This window comes from Papio anubis, chromosome 11 (genome assembly GCF_008728515.1).
Source record: "Papio anubis isolate 15944 chromosome 11, Panubis1.0, whole genome shotgun sequence".
In the NCBI taxonomy this organism is placed as follows: Eukaryota; Metazoa; Chordata; class Mammalia; order Primates; family Cercopithecidae; genus Papio; species Papio anubis.
In genome coordinates this window covers 106,052,687-106,070,464 of record NC_044986.1, presented here as the reverse complement: position 1 = coordinate 106,070,464, position 17,778 = coordinate 106,052,687, and the positions used below count along the sequence as shown (strand labels likewise).

At 40.7% G+C, this 17,778-nt stretch overlaps 1 protein-coding gene across 1 annotated transcript in view; it reads left to right on the top strand.

Moving 5' to 3' along the window:
• PLXDC2 (plexin domain containing 2) overlaps nucleotides 1-17,778 on the top strand; it is a 453,142-nt gene that overhangs the window by 175,647 nt on the left and 259,717 nt on the right. Inside the window, exon 2 of the mRNA XM_031652709.1 lies at nucleotides 9,863-10,074. Coding sequence (XP_031508569.1) covers nucleotides 9,863-10,074 — 212 coding nt within the window. The remainder of the gene's footprint in view (nucleotides 1-9,862; nucleotides 10,075-17,778) is intronic.

Genomic DNA, 17,778 nt, shown 5'->3' with positions numbered 1-17,778 from the left:
TTAAGACAATTGATTACATCTGGCCTCTTCTGCCTCAGTCATTTCATATTTTCCATAGTGAGGCTATTGGCCATGATTGGTCCTTGTTTACAGAATTTTCCATCTCCCCTGGTTGGCGAACTCAAACTTTTCATGTGGTGGGACTTAGCTGTTAGTTTGGAGCCCTCATTATAAAATTAGCTAAATATAGGAAACAAGAGCAGTGTGAGATGACTAAAGGTGAATAGCAGTGTGAAAGTGTTTTACCAAGTGGTTTTAGTTGATTGTTGTGCTCTGGAACCACTAAGCTATCATAATACATGAATTTTCACAAATTATTATCATGCATCATAATATCATGTATTATCATAATACATGAAATTCACAAATAGAAAACTTGAAAATGAATGTAGAATGTTTAATATATGACCCCAAATAGCCTAAAGTACACAAACAAGATACTTAGCTAAACCGTAGAATAGGAGACTTTTATAGGTGGGAAGTACCATATGGCTATAAAGCTGCACCCTCTCACTTTACCAATGGTGGGAGGTTACATCCTAAACATTTTATGTGGTTTCTGGGTTTACGATGCAATGTTCTTTGTGAAAAATCACAAGAATCTTATTACAAAATAGATTTTCAGATTTAATTAAATGCTCTTTTTCTATTCATAGATTATCTGTGGATTATGGCTCCTGTGGAAAGAAGCCTATTCCTTAAATAAATCACACAGATTTTATATGAAAATTCAGTGGACACTCTGAGTTCTTTGATCATTTTCCTTTTATTATAAGATAAGAGGTTATCATCATCACAGTATAACAAATGCTAAAATCGTCTTGAATTTTTCTTTTAAATTCCTACTAGATAGTTAATAGAAAACTCTCAATTAATGCAAAGATTAATTGTTTTAAAGTACTTCTCAAATATTTCAAGATATAATAGGAAACAATAACCAATATTACTGTGCTATTACTTTCTGCTCTGTTTTTATCTTAACAACATTTCATTTCCTTCTATTAACAGAATCAACATGATGGGATATCCTATTTCTTATTTGCTTTTCCATGCTGAATTGTTTACAGATTTTTGCTGTTTTAAATAGCACACTTGGCCTAGATTATTTTTTCTCCTTTGATTGTTTTCTTGTGTTATATCACTAGGCTTTGTGACACATTGCTAAACTGATCCTCTGAATGATTAATCAGAGGCAGATTAGACAGGAATTAAGACCCAGCCTCACGACTCGGCTCTGGCTGCCTCCTGGAACCATCACAGTACCTCTCACATACGTCAATTCCCTCATATGTAAAATGGGATAACAATTCATGCCAAGCCCAAGCAAATTACTAACCCTAAATGAGGGTTATTGTTATCATTATTAACCTATCATTAGAAGCAATGTGTAAAACAGCTTTGTTTTATAACTATTAATACAGTTTTATTCTATTTATTTTTAATACTTTAGTAAAGATGTAGCAATATCTTAGAGTTGTCTTAAATTTTATTAATGATGGCTCATTAGGCTTGGCATGCTTTTTATTTTCCATAGGATAATATATAATCATTACACATAAAATTACAATGTCTCTTTACTCTTTTATGTAATAGTAAAATCATAAACCATTACAATTTAAAAGTGTAAATTAGTTAAGTATGTATTTTTGTTTTATTTATTTATTTATTTATTTATTTATTTATTTATTTATTTATTTTTGAAATGGAATCTCACTCTCTATCCATGACTGGAGTGTGGTGGTGCGATCTCGGTTCACTGCAACCTCTGCCTCCCAGGTTCAAGGGATTCTCCTGCCTCAGCCTCCCAAGTAGCTGGGATTACAGACACATGCCACCTCACCCAGCTAAGTTTCGTATTTTAACAGAGACTGGCTTTCACCATGTTGGCCAGGCTGGTCTCAAACTCCTGACCTCAGGTGATCCACCCACCTCGGCCTCCCAAAGTGCTGGGATTACAGGCATGAGCCACAGTGCCTGGCCAAGTGTGTATTTTGGATTGAGTGCCTGCTTAATTGTATTTTCCCATTCTGTTTCGTTTTATATATATATGTATTTTTAAATTGCCAAATGTTTTTCACCAAAACAATACCCTACAATGGCCCAAATGCCTGCAATGACTTCAAAGGCAGAGAAGGGTAAGGACAGAGAATAGGGAATGTGCAGGGCACTTGCATCTTGGTCATAGGCCTGCATGGTTCTAATTTTCTGCTGCCTCAGAGATTGAACCCTTATGCCTCGAACTTCCAGGGTCATTCTCTGCTCATTTTCTAGTTTTAACTTAAAATTGTTCTTTTTTTCATCTAGTTCATAGCCTTCACCCTCACTGGGCCATGCCCACGTTCTCCAAAGACATGTGTTGTATTTCTTACTGATTTCATTAACCACAAAGAACAGAGATGATGAACTGCAATCATAAGTGTAGCTAAACATTACCCAACTGGCCAGTGAGCTATTGTGGGGTTAAGATCATCTTGGTTAACTAGAAGCTTTTACAGGTTGTTTCCCATTGTATTCTTTTTTTTTTCCTACCGTTTTCTCTGACTACTCGGAAACATGATTACATTCTTTTTTTTGAGACCACTTCTTGCTGTCACCCAGGCTGGAAGGTTGGAATGCAGTAGTGCCATCACGGCTCACTGCAGCCTTGGCCTCCTGGGCTCAAGCGATCCCCCAACCTCAGCCTCCCAAGTAGCTGGGACTGCAGGCACACACCACCATACCCAAATGTTTTTCACTAAAATTTACTAAATTTTGCAGTTATAGTGGAGATGGGGTTTTGCTATGTTACCCAGGCAGGTCTCCATCTCCTGGTCTCAATCAATCTGCTTGCTTCAACCTCCCAAAGTGCTGGGATTAAAGGCATAAGCCACTGCACTCAGTCTAAAATCTTAATAAGTTAGACAAGAGGTTTCATACATAAACTGTTAAGACACCATCTCAGATCAGTTGTTAACCTGGTTAATCATTCATTTGTTGATTTTTTTTTTTTTTTTTTTTGAGACAGAGTCTCACTCTGTTACCCAGGCTGGAGTGCAATGGCACAGTCTTGGCTCACTGCAACCTCCGCCTTCCATGTTCAAGTAATTCTCCTGCCTCAGCCTCCCAAGTAGCTGAGATTACAGGCATATGCTGCTATGCCCGGCTAATTTTTTGTATTTTTAGTAGAGACAGGGTTTCACCATGTTAGCCAGCCTGGTCTTGAGCTCCCGACCTCAGGTGATCCACCCACCTCGGCTCCCAAAATGCTGGGATTACAGGCGTAACCCACCGCACCAGGCCTCATTGAATTTTTATTTAAAAACTTTGGATACCTATTATATGCCAATGTCCATGCTTGTATTGATGGGACAAAAAATATAAATAAGCTAGAGTCTCTATTTTGAGACATCTCTGTATCCGTGGTCCTCAAGACTACCCCAGCTTTGGAGATTTGCTGGTGGGATTCACAAGACTCATCGTATAGTCATGCTCGTGGTTATGATTTATTACAGCAAAAGGAGACAAAGCAAAATTGGTACAGGGAAAAGGCACATGGGGCAATCAATGTCCAGGGAAACCAGGGCCAAGTTTCCAAGAGTCCTTTCCACACACATGATATGCATTTTAAGTTTTCAGCAATGAATTGTTATAACACGTTCACAGTGTGAAATATCGCCTATCCCAGAAGTTCGTTAAAAACTCCGTCCCAAGGTCTTACTGTGGGCTGGTCATGTAAGCTACCTTTTGTCTAGCGTGTAGCAAAATTCCAGACTCCCAGAAGGAAAAAGGTGTTCAGCATAAATCCTACTGTTTGCCCGGTTTAGGCACTGTGAGCCAGTTTTAGCAGTTAGGGAATTTCCAGATGCCAGCCATGGGCCAGCCTTGCAAATAGCACTTTCTAAGGATAGCAGTCTCATGCCTGCTGTGTTAACTCTCCTCTGCACAGTCTCACATTCCAGTGGTGGTAGACATAAAAGTGTTGAAGGAGTCAGGCAAAGGAGTTACTGGATTATAGAGGAAAACTCAATTAACTCAGCCTGGGGGATTCGAGGCAAGTTCATTTGAACAGACAATATTGAGCTGAATCTTGAAGGAGTTATCAGTTTTCCCAAAGTCTTGGGGTAAGGTAAAGGCTTTCATCCATGCAACAGTAACTATATTCATTGTAGGTAAAGAGATTATTAAATTCTGTGTGGTGGGAGCATAGGCATGATGGGGAGAAGGAGGAGATAGGAAAGTAGCTGGAACAAAAGGATGGAGTGTCTTGTAGTTGAGTGGATATAAGGAGTCACTCGAGGCTTGTCAGAAAAGTGAAGTGAAAAATTTGAAAGGTGCTTCTGGTAGCAAGTGGAGAAAAGATTGGAAAAGGAAGAATTTGACAACATAACACTAGATAGGGCTGGGCAGGGTGGTTCACTTCTATAATCCCAGCACTTTGGGAGGCCAAGGTGGGAGAATTGCTTGGGGCCAAGAGTTTAAGATCAGCCTGGGCAACAAAATGAGACCCCCCATCTCTACAAAAAGTAAAATTAAAAATTAGCCAGGCATGGAGGCCCATGCCTGTAATCACAGCATTTTTGGAAGGTTGAGGCTGAGGGATCACTCAAGGCCAGGGGTTTGAGGCCAACCTGGGCTACAAAGCAAGACCCCATCTCTACAAAAAATAAAATTAAAAATTAGCTGGGCATGGTGGTGTGCACCTGTAATTCTAGCTACTCAGGAGGCTGAGGTGGGAAGATCACTTGAGCCCAGGGATTTGAGGCTATAGTGAGCTATGATCATGCCATTGCACTTAAAGCCCAGGTGACAGAGCAAGACTCTGTCTCTAAAACAAACAAATAAACAAACAGGCGAGGAAGCCAGGAGACAAAAGATGATGGAAATGTGACCTGAGGCACCTGTATTAGTCCATTTTCACCATGCTAATAAAGACTTACCTGAAATGGGGTAATTTATACAGGAAAAGGGGGTTTAATGGACTTACAGTTCCATGTGGCTGGGGAGGCCTCACAATCAGGGGGAAGGCGAGGAGGAGCAAGTTACATCTTACATGGTGGGCAGCAGGCAGAGAGAGGTTGTGCAGGGAAACTCCCCTTACAGAACCATCAGATCTTGTGAGACTTATTCACTATCACTAGAACAGCACGGGAAAGACCCGCCCCCATGATTCAATGATCTCCCACTCAGACCCTCCCACAACACATGGGAATTCAAGATGACATTTGGGTGGAGACACAGTCAAGCCATATCAGCACCTATGGTGGGAATAGAATATGAGGCAAACTTCAACCTAGGAGACACAAAAGTCTTCCTCAGAGCTTTAATAAAATAGGGTGTCTGGGTCCCATTCAACTCCTTAGTATCTCTGGACCAAGCATGCTGAAAACTTTATCTTCTGTAGCTACCTTAGTCTGTAATGCTGCCAGTTAAAACTTCAAAGCTGGGGTAGTCCAGTTTATCGACATACCTAAGGATATAGCTATTTTCTATAGAATTTTATCTTTGGTTCTGCAGTGAATTGAGATGCAAAGACATATGGCAGTCTGTCTCAGCCAAATATTTTCATGTAGTCCCAGATGCATCTATCCAGCCAATCTGCTTTCAGTGAACACTCTGAATGTTTCAGAGGATTCACAGTAGTGATTTGCTTCACTTGAAAAGTGCAGGTCAAAGTGTTTGTCAAAAGGTGCAGTAAAGATGGATCCTAATGACGTAAGATGCATGTCAATTTATGCAGTTACTTTTTGGTGGTTTCACATGTATTACGTGTGTGCTTTGTATGTAAAACTCAAAAAATGTTCAGATGTTTTCAGCAAATAACTGTCAGTTAAATGCAAGATATTTTAATAAAATCATTAGTATAATACAGAAATATACCCTTGCAAGCACCGCTTTCTTCCCTTTTGCTTTTATGTTATATTATAGTATATGATGACAAAAGAGAGACCTGCAAGGTTTGCAAAGTATAATATGAGGATACACATGAATTTCCTGTTCTACTTTCAGATTAACTGAACACTGTGGTGTTTCCTAATAATGTTTATTGGAAAAACAATGAAGAACTCTCTATTATAATAGTTTATCTGCTATTAAGATCAAATAAAATATCTTAAGAATGTGTTAAGGTCAATTGTATTTACAGAAATGTGTTTTCAAAGCTTCCTCTTCTTATATTCCAATGGGAATCAAGAGGTGCGTTTAGTGTTTCCATGAGCTGTGTGATTAATGACTATAGCCAAATATGTTGGGGAAAATGATCATTGAAGGTTTTTCCATCAGTGTTTACTTAACATACAGTAGACAGGAAACAAACAATCTGTTCAGCCAGACTATTCAAAGATCCCTCCTATTGCTTTTGTTTTTACTACAGCTGGAAAGGGAAAAAGTATGTCACATATATTCCTTCATCTTGCTTCTGAGTAATTTGTTTTGGTGCTGATTTAAAGAGTAATTTAAAATATTTTGTATGAGTTTGAAAGTCTGTGAAATGCATAGGAGTAATTTACAATATAGATAATGAAGCTGTGATTTTTCCAATTATCCTGTCTTTATTCTGTAAAACATCCATTTTGACTTGTTTTATCTTCTCTAAAAATCATTTAGAAGTAGGATCAAAATCTAACTCAGTTTCATACTTTTCAGTCTTGATGAGCCATGTACTACCGAATTATGAACACATAATAGGATTTCCTCTGTGCACGACCAGGTAGCCTTGTTTATTCATGACATAACCAGAGAGAAAGAATTAGGTTTAAAATGCCAACCAAAAGAAGCAACCAAATGGATATTCATGGATGCCAGGCCCTAAAGCTCACAAATGTTCTCATTAGAAAACCCCTCAGGTTTTTCCTGAGATCCTGTTTACTCTTTGCAAACACAATTAGAGCAAGCAAGTGATCTGTTTTCCAAGTTTGAGGTAGCAAATTCTAGGAGGCACAGAGATGGAGGTTTGTCAACATTTGACTGTAATAGCTGTCAGTGGTGACAGCAAGGGAGAGATACAAAATCATAAAATGCTGCTAAACAATGGGATAAAAAATCAAACCTCAGCTGTCTAGAGACCAAACCTTGTAAGTGCTAGAGTAAGGATATATGCTTGTCTCCTACCTGTCTGCTAAATTTACTGTTTCCTAATAATCTTACTAAAGGATGAGCTTGAATGTTCACTACAAAAACAAGAGTTCGACACATTCATCAGACTTCTCAAATTTCAACTTAAGTGGGAAATGGAGACTTCATCGTTTCTAAGTTTTGGAGTTCCTTTTCATTTGTTCTCTAGAGAAGGAAGGCAGGAACTAAAATAGGAAAGCAAATCTGAGGAAGCTGAGAAGTAGAATCCCATGCAGAAGGCTCCCCAGTGTTAGGCATTCCATTTACTTTCTGTTCTGTGCCAGGATCCCAGAAGCTAATTTAAAAGGGGAGGGAGGGTGCTAATGGCTATTCCAGAAAGTTCTGTTTTGTCCTATGTAATAAATATCTAAAAAATGGTAAAAAATAATATCAAGGAGGAAGAAGTAACACTTATTTAAAAGAAACCAAGAGCTGCTTTGAAATTCTGTTTTGAAGATTTTAATGAAGACAAATCCTTTGATGTAGGTGTTTCTTTTTTCTGATTTACATTTTGGAAGACTGATATGCCTCTGGTTGACACCATTCCCTTAGTGTGTATGTTTTTAAAATACCATTTTTTATCTGGAATCGTTTAATCTATTCTCTGCATGATGTTTGCTACCATTTCTTATCTAGGTTGACATTCCAACACGGATCTTGCATGGGTTTTCAGCAGTTCCTATGTGACTCTTTGTGTTTGCATAGCTATGTCAGGGGTGTAACTTGCTAAGAGCTACTATAGCAAGTGCAAGGAAAATGCAGGTATCTGACATTGACCTAAGTGTTGTGCTAGGAGGTCTTATCTGGTTGTCATAAAGTTTTATTGCTTACCTGGATTATAAACTGCCTCATATATTTTTGGTAATTAAGCAGGATATAGAAATAAAGCAAGTAAAATTGCTTTGTGCAGCTTTGCCTAAAACCATAGGTCTTAGAGCCTGACACATTCTCCAGAAAAGCTATCTGCTTTTGCAGGCAGGATATTTTCATTCCCATTTAAAATATAGGGTAACAAAAGCACTGAGACTTTTTAGAATTATGCTGGATCATACAACCAGCAAATCTACTGGAAAGAATTCCAGCCCAAGAGTCCTGGATTCTTCCTTGCACAGTAGTTTTTTCACTACTTAATTTTGCCTGGTCCGATGATGCTTGTTCCAGAAAGACTGTCAACAATTCATTCATCCACTCATTCAGTCAGTCAATAAACACATTTTGAGTACTATCCAATGGCTAGTAGGGACAACAGTATTACAAAAAGAGATATTTTCTACAGTGATGATGACAATACTACTTAGATGTGCTTATTACACATTGTGTGGAGGGCAGGAGGGTGTCCACACTCAGCCCTTTATGTACATGAATTTTTTTTTAAGCCTACAGCAATTCAATAAAATGAACACAATGCTACATTTCTCTTGCTCTTGGGTTTCTCCCTGTGGAGTTTTGGCTACTTTGGTCTCTGTGGTCCTTTTGAGCTCTGACATTCTAGGAGTTCAAGGAAAGGTCTAGATGGCAGACATCATGGTAGTGTTTCTCTCTGGGTTCTATGCACCAAAATGTCAGACAATAAGAGATCTTTTAAGTTTACTGTGAAACCAAATAATATCCTCTCTGTCTAGAAGAATTAGTAGCACCTTTCTGAGTTGAAAAGTTTAGGTAATTATGCCTGTGATTGGTAGTGGTAACCTTAAGTTAGTTATTAGAGTTCTAAGTAGTTGAATCATTGTATTATAAGCTGTATTAAATACATTTTGGTTTCTTAGAATGTTATTGTACCAAGGGGAACATAATGGCTATAATTAAATTTCTTCTCCCTTTTTGAATCCATATCTTGCCAGTTCCAAAACCCGTCCATTCATATCTTTTAGTAATAGTTGGGGAGAAGAAGGCTGTTCTTGTTCAGAAACTGAATTTCCAATACTTGTGGCACGCCTTCCCCTACTGACCTACCGAAATGAAAGACGGGGAGTAATGATTAAATCTCATTTTTTCCTCCTGGAGTAGCAGGATAAGCTGGGTCAGCAAGGCCAGTCCCTGCAGACAGCTTTAAAATGCCTTTGTGATTTGATCTCCTTGCCTTCCCATCCATTTCTATAAGTGCCCATCACTGTCATCCTTTAGACCCTGACAAGATTTCAAGGTGAGAACGGCGCAAATGAACAAAAGTGCAGTGATGACTCCTGAGGGTCTTACTTATTAAATGGGTCAGGCAATGAACCAAGACTGGCTTGTAAGCTACAAGGGAGTTTCGCCCATTTACGTGAAGACGATCTCATGTATTATTTAACCCGTTCATATACATTGGTGTCTCTTTGCTGTCCAGCGTAATGCAAGTGAAATAAATATAAGCTTACAAGTTAATGAGGTCTGATTTTTATTTTCAAAATAATCTGACAGTCACTTGGTTTCATCCCTTTGGATTCTAGCTTGCTTTTTCAGAACAGCTAGAGAATGTTTATGAAGTGTGCATGTGGAGGGGGCGAGGGAAGGGAATAAAAATGCATTGCTTCAGGGCAGCACATCTGTTTTTAAAAACTCTGAAAGATCTGCCCATTAACCACTGTCACAACTCCTGGTGTTTCCTGCAATTGCATTCCAATCAGAGATGTTCGTACCAGCTCAAGATGTCACAAGTAAACAGATTTAACCCTTATACGTTAGTTTCCTATTCTCATGCCTCACAGAATTATTTTTTCTTCTCGAGCCGGCAGCACGTTCGTGTATGGTACACATAATGAGTGGTAACACATTTTCTTTCTTTTTCAAACAGATTGGCAGTATGGATTTGCTCAGGCCTTCCCTCACACAGAGGAGGAGGTGGAAATCGATTCCCATGCATACAGCCACAGGTGGAAAAGAAACTTGGACTTTCTCAAGGCGGTAGACACGAACCGAGCAAGCGTCAGCCAAGACTCTCCTGAGCCCAGAAGCTTCACAGACCTGCTACTGGACGATGGGCAGGACAACAACACCCAGATTGAGGTAGATAAATAGTCTCAGTAACTGAAATGGATTGGTGAATATATTTCATGTAGGTGCCCAACTTTTATTACATAAGTTGTCCCTTCATCTCAATCTAGAACTTGATGACAGTGAGCAGTGCGGCAAGAATACTGTGCCTGCTCTCAAGGAATTCATTGTGTAAGAGCATCTTTATTTATTTGTTTGTTTTTGAGACGAAGTCTCACTCTGTCACACAGACTGGAGTGCAGTGGCACGATCTCAGCTCACTGCAACCTCTGCTTCCTGGGTTCAAGCAATTCTTCTGCCTCAGCCTCCTAAGTAGCTGGGACTACAGGCACGTGCCACCACGCTCAGCTATTTTTTGTATTTTTAGTAGAGATGGCATTTTACCACGTTGGCCAGGCTGGTCTGGAACTCCTGACCTTAGGTGATCCACCTACGAAGGCCTCCCAAAGCTCTGAGATTACAGGCATGAGCCACCTCTCTTGGCCCTGTGTAAGAGCATCTAAGTGCCATAAGCAAATCATCCCAGTGCCATGTGATATGTACAATGAAAGTATGCAGGCTGTAGTGTGGCATGAAGGAGAGTGTGAGGAAACTGCTTGGGATTGAGAGTTGGGGTGCTGCCAAAGAGGCTTAGCCTAGAACTGGGCATTTAGGTGGGGCTTGACAGATTGAGAGGAGTTCACCTAATTGATGACCTGTTGATGGGAAGAGGGAGGGGCATGCCAGGCAGAGTCAATTTCCTCTGCAGCGGCTGAGGTGTAGAATGACATCTCCAGGACTGTCTCATAGCGTGACCGCTGGTTCCAGTTTGCTCGTGGCCAAGAGGTTTTCTGGAACGTAGGACGGCTTCCAGTGTTAAATATGGAAGAGTTCTGGACAAACTGGAATGATGGGTCTCTCTGACTGAGTTATTCTTTATTATGGTTGCAGCTATGAAGTGGAGGGAGGAGAATGGTCAGAGAACAGTTTGCAAAGTACAGACATGTGCAGAGGGTGCATTTTAGGCACATTTGAAGGTTGCTCGAAGGCCTCAAAGGTGGTGTTACATTTCTCAAGTTTCTGTAGGCCTTAGCACTGCAAATCACAAAATACGACCTTGTTTGTAAACTAGGTACAACAGAAACAAGCAAGTAAACTGGTAAAAAGCGAAGACCACCCAACTGAGAACAAGCAGAGGTGATTTATCCAGTTTGCTCGGGCACCGCTTCGGCTGCCATCACTTGTTTTCAGCAGAGATATGGAGGCAGGTTGGGGAGTGGGAAGGCTTTTAGTGAAAAATAGAAGGTTCAGATGCACTCTGATTGGAAGTTGTTGGCATGGCAAACCTGGAGGTGAGCTAATTAGAAACAGCATGTTTGTTTGTTTGTTTTGAGACTGAGTTTCGCTCTATCGCCCAGGCTGGAGTGCAGTGGCATGATCTCAGCTTACTGCAACCTCTGCCTCCTGGATTCAAGCCATTCTCCTACCTTAGCCTCCTGAGTAGCTGGGGTTACAGGTGTGCACCACCACACCCGGCTAATTTTTGTATTTTTAGTACAGACAGGGTTTCACCATGTTGGCCAGGCTGGTCTTGAACTCCTGACCTCAAGTGATCCACCTGCCTTGCCCTCCTAAAGTGCTTGGATTAAAGACGTGAGCCACCGCACCCAGCAAGAAACAGCATCTTATGTTACTAGTTTGAGGAACATCTTTGGCTTTTAATGGTTGGTCCTGAGAGAGATATGAAGACAAAGAAATAGAGAAGCTCTCAGTTACTAAGGAAGTCCTGACCTTTCCGGGCTCACTACTGCCAAGGCTGTGTTGTGGCTTCCTGAACTGGGTGCTGGAGAGGTTGCATCAGTGTTCTATTGTCACGTATGGTCTGCTCATTGTCTGCTGGTACATTCCCTCTCAACCTGAAGTTTCAGTTCCTACATTCTCTGAGCTGACAGGCTTATGATTTTTAAGAACCAGGCAGCATCCTTTTTACTGCACCACAGTCCCTGAAATACTCATTATTTAAGAAAAAGAACTCAGCTTCCTGAAGCAGATACTACCTAGTCCTGCAAATAGTATCAAGGCATCATTTTGTTCCCTCACATTGAGAGAAATCTTCAGAAGATCTGAAGCCTAGGCTGTGGGGATTCAGTATATTGGAAAAAGACAGCAATTTCTCGAACCCCGCTCCGTGGCATTAGCTATTATGCAGCTATGGTGTTCGCAGGCTGCCCCAGCCAGGTCCCTTACCAGGCAATGGTCGACGTGTCAGGAGCAGAAGTCTTCTTATGTCTCTAAGAGGATATTCTGACTCCTGCAGAGTGACCTGCTATTTTGGCAATGATGATGTCATAGCAACTTGGGGTAGGCAACATAATTGCCACTCTTTAGCTGGGGTGTAGTGTCAAGAAAGGAGAACTGAATAGAAGCAGAGGCGTATACTCTCTGCCCAGAACTAGGACTCGATGGATATTGAAAGGGAACAACACATCACTATTCGGCTAAAAGCCCAGACTTTACCATGACGAAATGCACAAAATCTGCACCAGTACCCCCTAAGTAGGTAAAGATTTTAAAATTTTTTTAAAAAAGAAAGAGGAGAACACAGATTCCAAGAACTCTGTGATCTCTCCTGTGGGGTGCTGAATTTTCTTAAACACAGATTGTGAGAACTCCGTGATCTCTCTCGTGGAGTGCTGAATTTTCTTAATCATTTATAAAATAAGGAGTCTCTTTGATTGGGGATATATTAACACTCCTGCAAATGCAATCCCAGGGGTTACTGTAGCCGTAATTTTGTTATTCAGCCTATTTTTCCACTTCCTACCTTAACAGAGGGAGACCACGAAGTGTCAGTAGTTTTGAATCAGTAAAAAGACGGCAGAAGGATGGCCCAGGGGACTGTTTGGTGGGTACGCACCCAGGGCTAAGATCTGCCAGGTGCTGTGTAGATGCTGTCTTGTTTGGTCCTCACAGCAGTCTCGAGAGATTTGTGTCCCCCTGTTTTCTGGGCAATTTCAATGATTCTTTTACATGAGGGCAATTTCAGATTTAGGTTTTAGTATTTTCCAAGGTTTCCCATTAATGAGTATTCAAAGCCAGCTGGTATTCAAATGCAGGCTTTGCCAGGCTCACAAGGTTGATCCTTTAGACTTGACGTTGCTCTTTCTAGCAAAAGGAAAGACAAATGGCACTTGAATTATGTAGTGATTTTGAACAGCAGCAGCCCCTGGGTATCCATATGAGGGTAATTGTGGGGTTTCAGTCTGGCTCAAAAAAGACTTGTCTTGAAGCTAGAGTTGCATACTAAGAATACTGCCTTTATTTCAAGATTCACTTAGTTTGATGGAGTTCTGGGGATTGATGGAGATTATTGGGATCTAAAGCTCCCCAAGTAACTCGTTGGCACTGCCACTAGTTTTGGAAACAAAAATCTACCTCTGAAAGTTTGGAAAGTGTACGTGGCCATTTTTGCCTTCCTGTAAAGAAATACCGAGACTGGGTCATTTATAAAGAGAAGAGGTTGATTTAACTCACGGTTCTGTAGGCCATACAGGAAGCATGGCTCCAGCATCTGCTTGGCCTCTGGCGTGAACTCAGGAAGGTTTCAACCATGGCAGGAGGCAAGGCAGGAGCAGGCATGTCACACGATGAGAGCAGGAGCAAGAGAGAGCGAGGGGCACAGTGCTGCACATTTTCAAACAACCAGATCTCTCCTGAACTCACTCATCACCAAGGGGATGGCACTAAGCCATTCATGAGGGATCTGCCCTCATGATTCAGACACCTCCACCAGGCCCCACCTCCAACACTTGGATTACATTTCCAAATGAGATTTGGAAGGGACAAATATACAAACCATATCAGAAAGGTTTACTTATCCTGGCCCTTGAAATGGTGTTTGTGGGCCAGGCACGGTGGCTCACACCTGTAATCCCAGCACTTTGGGAGGCTGAGGCAGGCGGATAGCCTGAGGTCAGGAGTTTGAGATCAGCCTGGCCAATATGGTGAAACCTCATCTCTACCAAAAGTACAAAAATTAGCCAGGTGTGCTGGCGAGCGCCTGTGATCCCAGCTACTCAGGAGGCTGAGGCATGAGAATTGCATGAGCTTGGGTGGGGAAGGTTGCGGTGAGCCGAGATCCCACCACTGCACTCCAACCTGGGCGACAGAGCGAGACTAAGTCTAAAAAAAAAAACAAGGTAAAAAAGGTAATTGTGAACATGGTTGCATCTCTTTTGGAAATAGTTTTGCCTAATTGTTCAACAGAAATAAGAAAGAAAGGAACCAAATGGTTATAAAGTGAATACTCTGTGCCTGGCATTGTTACAAGATCTCGCTTCTCGTTTTGGTTTATATTGCTAAACAAAAACAATAAGCTAGAAAAAGTTCTGTGTGCTTTTTTCCTTTAGATGCTTTCAAAGTCGGTTTCAGGGATCAGAATTATTTTGTCTTGCAGCCCTGGCTGCAGTAGTGGCTGTTAAAATTATGTGTATCACAGTGAGACAAAAACCACCCAGAACGGTATTCCTCAGATGTTCTCCTCATTTTTTTCATTGCCTAGACTTTATATTCTACTTTCACTTAAATAGAACAGCAACAACAACAAAAATTCCAAACCAAAACGAGACAATCGCATGTTTACTGTTTTGACACAAAGGCTGTTATTCTCTTCACTTGGTACTTGGTGACAGTATTTTTTCTGGCTCTTCACAAGAACAGATAATGGAAGGATTATAAAACTTGGTATCCCAGTTAAGTAATTCTTCCAGTTAAGGTTTTGTTGTTGTCATTGTTTTCATTTTCTAATATTCTTCCCATGAACATATAAAATCTCTAGAAGCCAAGTGTATATCCTGTTGAATAAGCAGGAACCCAACAGATGGCAAATGCCACTATTGATCTGAATGTTGATTTCTGTGAGACTTTTCTTCTTCTATTTCCTCTGTTCATTCATATGGACATATAACCACTTAGCCAGATGAGAAGTAAAGTACCTTCTGCTGATGTGTAGGTATTAAAAATGAGGTGTCCTGAAATAGTCACTGGATGTGCCACTTTGTATAATTATTTTGGGAATATAAAGGTTTACAGGGCTTTCAGGCAGGATTGGATTCCATTCATGACTTGGCCTCGTTGGAGTGGCCTTCACTGAATTCCACAACTTCAGGGACACATGTGTAAATGAGCAGGGCAAGCATCTTCCCCTGGAAGCTGGCCACCTTCCCATTATCTGGCAAGAAGCTCTTGTAGCAAGGATAGCACCTCTCAGGATGGAGAGAGCTTCAGCAGTGTTGGCTGAAATTACTGATGCTTCATAAAGCTCAGTTTCACCAGCCCACTGCTGTAGAACAGTGTTGATCACGTACAGTTCTTCACTTTATAGAAATCAATCACAGAGTCCTTTGTGACGTGCTAGACCAAATACGTGGTTTTGAACACTTATTCACATGCAATATTGGAAGTCTCATATTCGCACTCTTGGGACACTGAAAGTGTTTATGAAAAGGACTGTACTGTGTGATTTTTGCCTTGATTCAAAAGCAAAAGCCTCTGGATGACTGAAGAAGGGAGGTTTTAGAAATAGGGATTAAGGATCATATTAGTGTAGTTTCATGATCAAAAGTGACTCAGAGATTGGGAGCTAGGCCAATGCCTCTGAAACTTTAACAAGCTTTCAAATCACCTGGGAATCTGGTTAAAAAGCACATTCTGATTTCTTAGTTCTAGGCTGGAGCTGGTCTGATATTCTGTTTCTAATAAGGTCTCAGGTGATACGGTTGTGGGCAGGCCACAGGTCACACTTTGGGTTGTAAGGATTTAGCTATTAGTTTTGAGAGCAGAAATCTTGGATTAAATTTAGGTGCCTGCCAACAGTATGTCTTATGGAGTTCTCATTCTGGTGCCTAATTAAAACTTTCAGTTGTATCCAGCAACTGTTGTATTATTCATGTGCATTAAAGTTCATATCTGAGGAAAGTACAGTCAAGAATGATCAACAAATATATGTGACAGATTTAGCTAAAAAGTAGAGATAAACAGTTTTTCTCTTAAATACATATCTAAAAACTCTCTTTGATCTTCGGCTATCACACATACACTGCCAGTTGTGTTGGCATCTTATTTTTACAAATTGTGCGATATGTTTCTTTAAAAATTTTACCAGTTGCTAATTGCTATATACAAGGTCATTGCATGGGCTCTAATAGCTGATTGCAGCCTTTAACTAGAAAATCTATTTGAGAGGAAGTAAGTCATCAGCAAATATTTAATCTAAAAAAAGAATGTAGGCCAGGCATAGTGGCTTACGCCTGTAATCCCAACACTTTGGGAGGCCGAGGCAGGTGGATCACTTGAGGTCAGGAGTTCAAGACCAGTCTGGCCAACATAGTGAAACACTGTCTCTACTAAAAATACAAAAGTAGCCGGGCATGGTGGTGCATGTTGTAGTCCCAGCTACTCAAGAGGCTGAGGCAGGAGAATTGCCTGAACCTGGGAGGTGGAGGTTGCAGTGAGCCAAGGTCGTGTCACAACACTTCAGCCTAAGCAATGAAAGTGAAACTCTGTCTCAAAAAAATAAAAAAAAATGTGATGGTGTTGATGATTACTTTATGAAGAAAAAACAAATTTTGTAATGTTGATGTGGACAGAGTCTCCATGTTATGTTTGCAGTATAGAGATGATATGGTTTGGCTGTGTCCCCACCCAAATCTCTTCTTGAATTGTATAGCTCCCATAATTCCCATGTGTTGTGGGAGAGACCCAGTGGGAAATAACTGAATCACAGGGGCGGACTCTTCCCATACTGTTCTCATGATGGTGAGCAAGTCTCATGAGATCGGCTGGTTTCATAAAGCGAAGTTCCCTTGCCTGTCGCCATGCAAGACATGACTTTCCTCCTCCTTCACCTTCTGCCATGATTGTCAGGCCTCTCCAGCCATGTGGAACTGTGAGTCCATTGAACTTCTTTTTCTTTATAAATTACCCAGCCTTGGGTATGTCTTTATCAGCAGCTTGAGAATGGACTAATACAAGAGAGTACATTGGATCATCCTTAGATGTGGAAAATCTTACTCCTCATCTGTATTTTAAGCCTACAGAAGCTCACTCAATTTCAGAGGTCTGAAAGTGACAATAATGAATATAACTATAAAGGAGCAGTAAGACATCATCCCACTTCACAGAAATGGAGTGATAAAATTTTGTTTAATGTTGCTATGCTGGTTCTGTCTTTACACTACTATCGTGCTCAGTGAGTTCCTAGAAGAAAACCCTTATGTACCAGAAGAATGTGATAGTGTAGATTTTTGACATTTTTCAAAAGTATCCTTTGACATTGAACAGACCTTTTGCTATATCTATTATGAATGTGAAAATCTGATGGAGTTTTTGTGTGTGAAGTATTTCCTTTTGGGGGACTCTTAAACTGGTAGATGTTTAACATGTGGCTGCAAAATCAGAAAATTATGCAAAGGGAAGGCAAAGATTAATCCTGAAGAAGTGCACATCTTGGACCTCAAAGTGAACTGAAATCTTCCAAATGCTTGTAGGTGTCAGATTGGCTTGCACAGAGAATGAAAGCATGTGAAAGCATGCAGTTGAAAAGGAGAAATATTGCATAGGTTCATGAACAGGCAGAAGGAGACCTTTGTTCTGTAGAGAGGCAGGATTAATGCAGCGATGATGTGTCATCTGAACCAAGTCACAAAGAAAGTGTCAGAAGATATCCAGGTGTCAAGG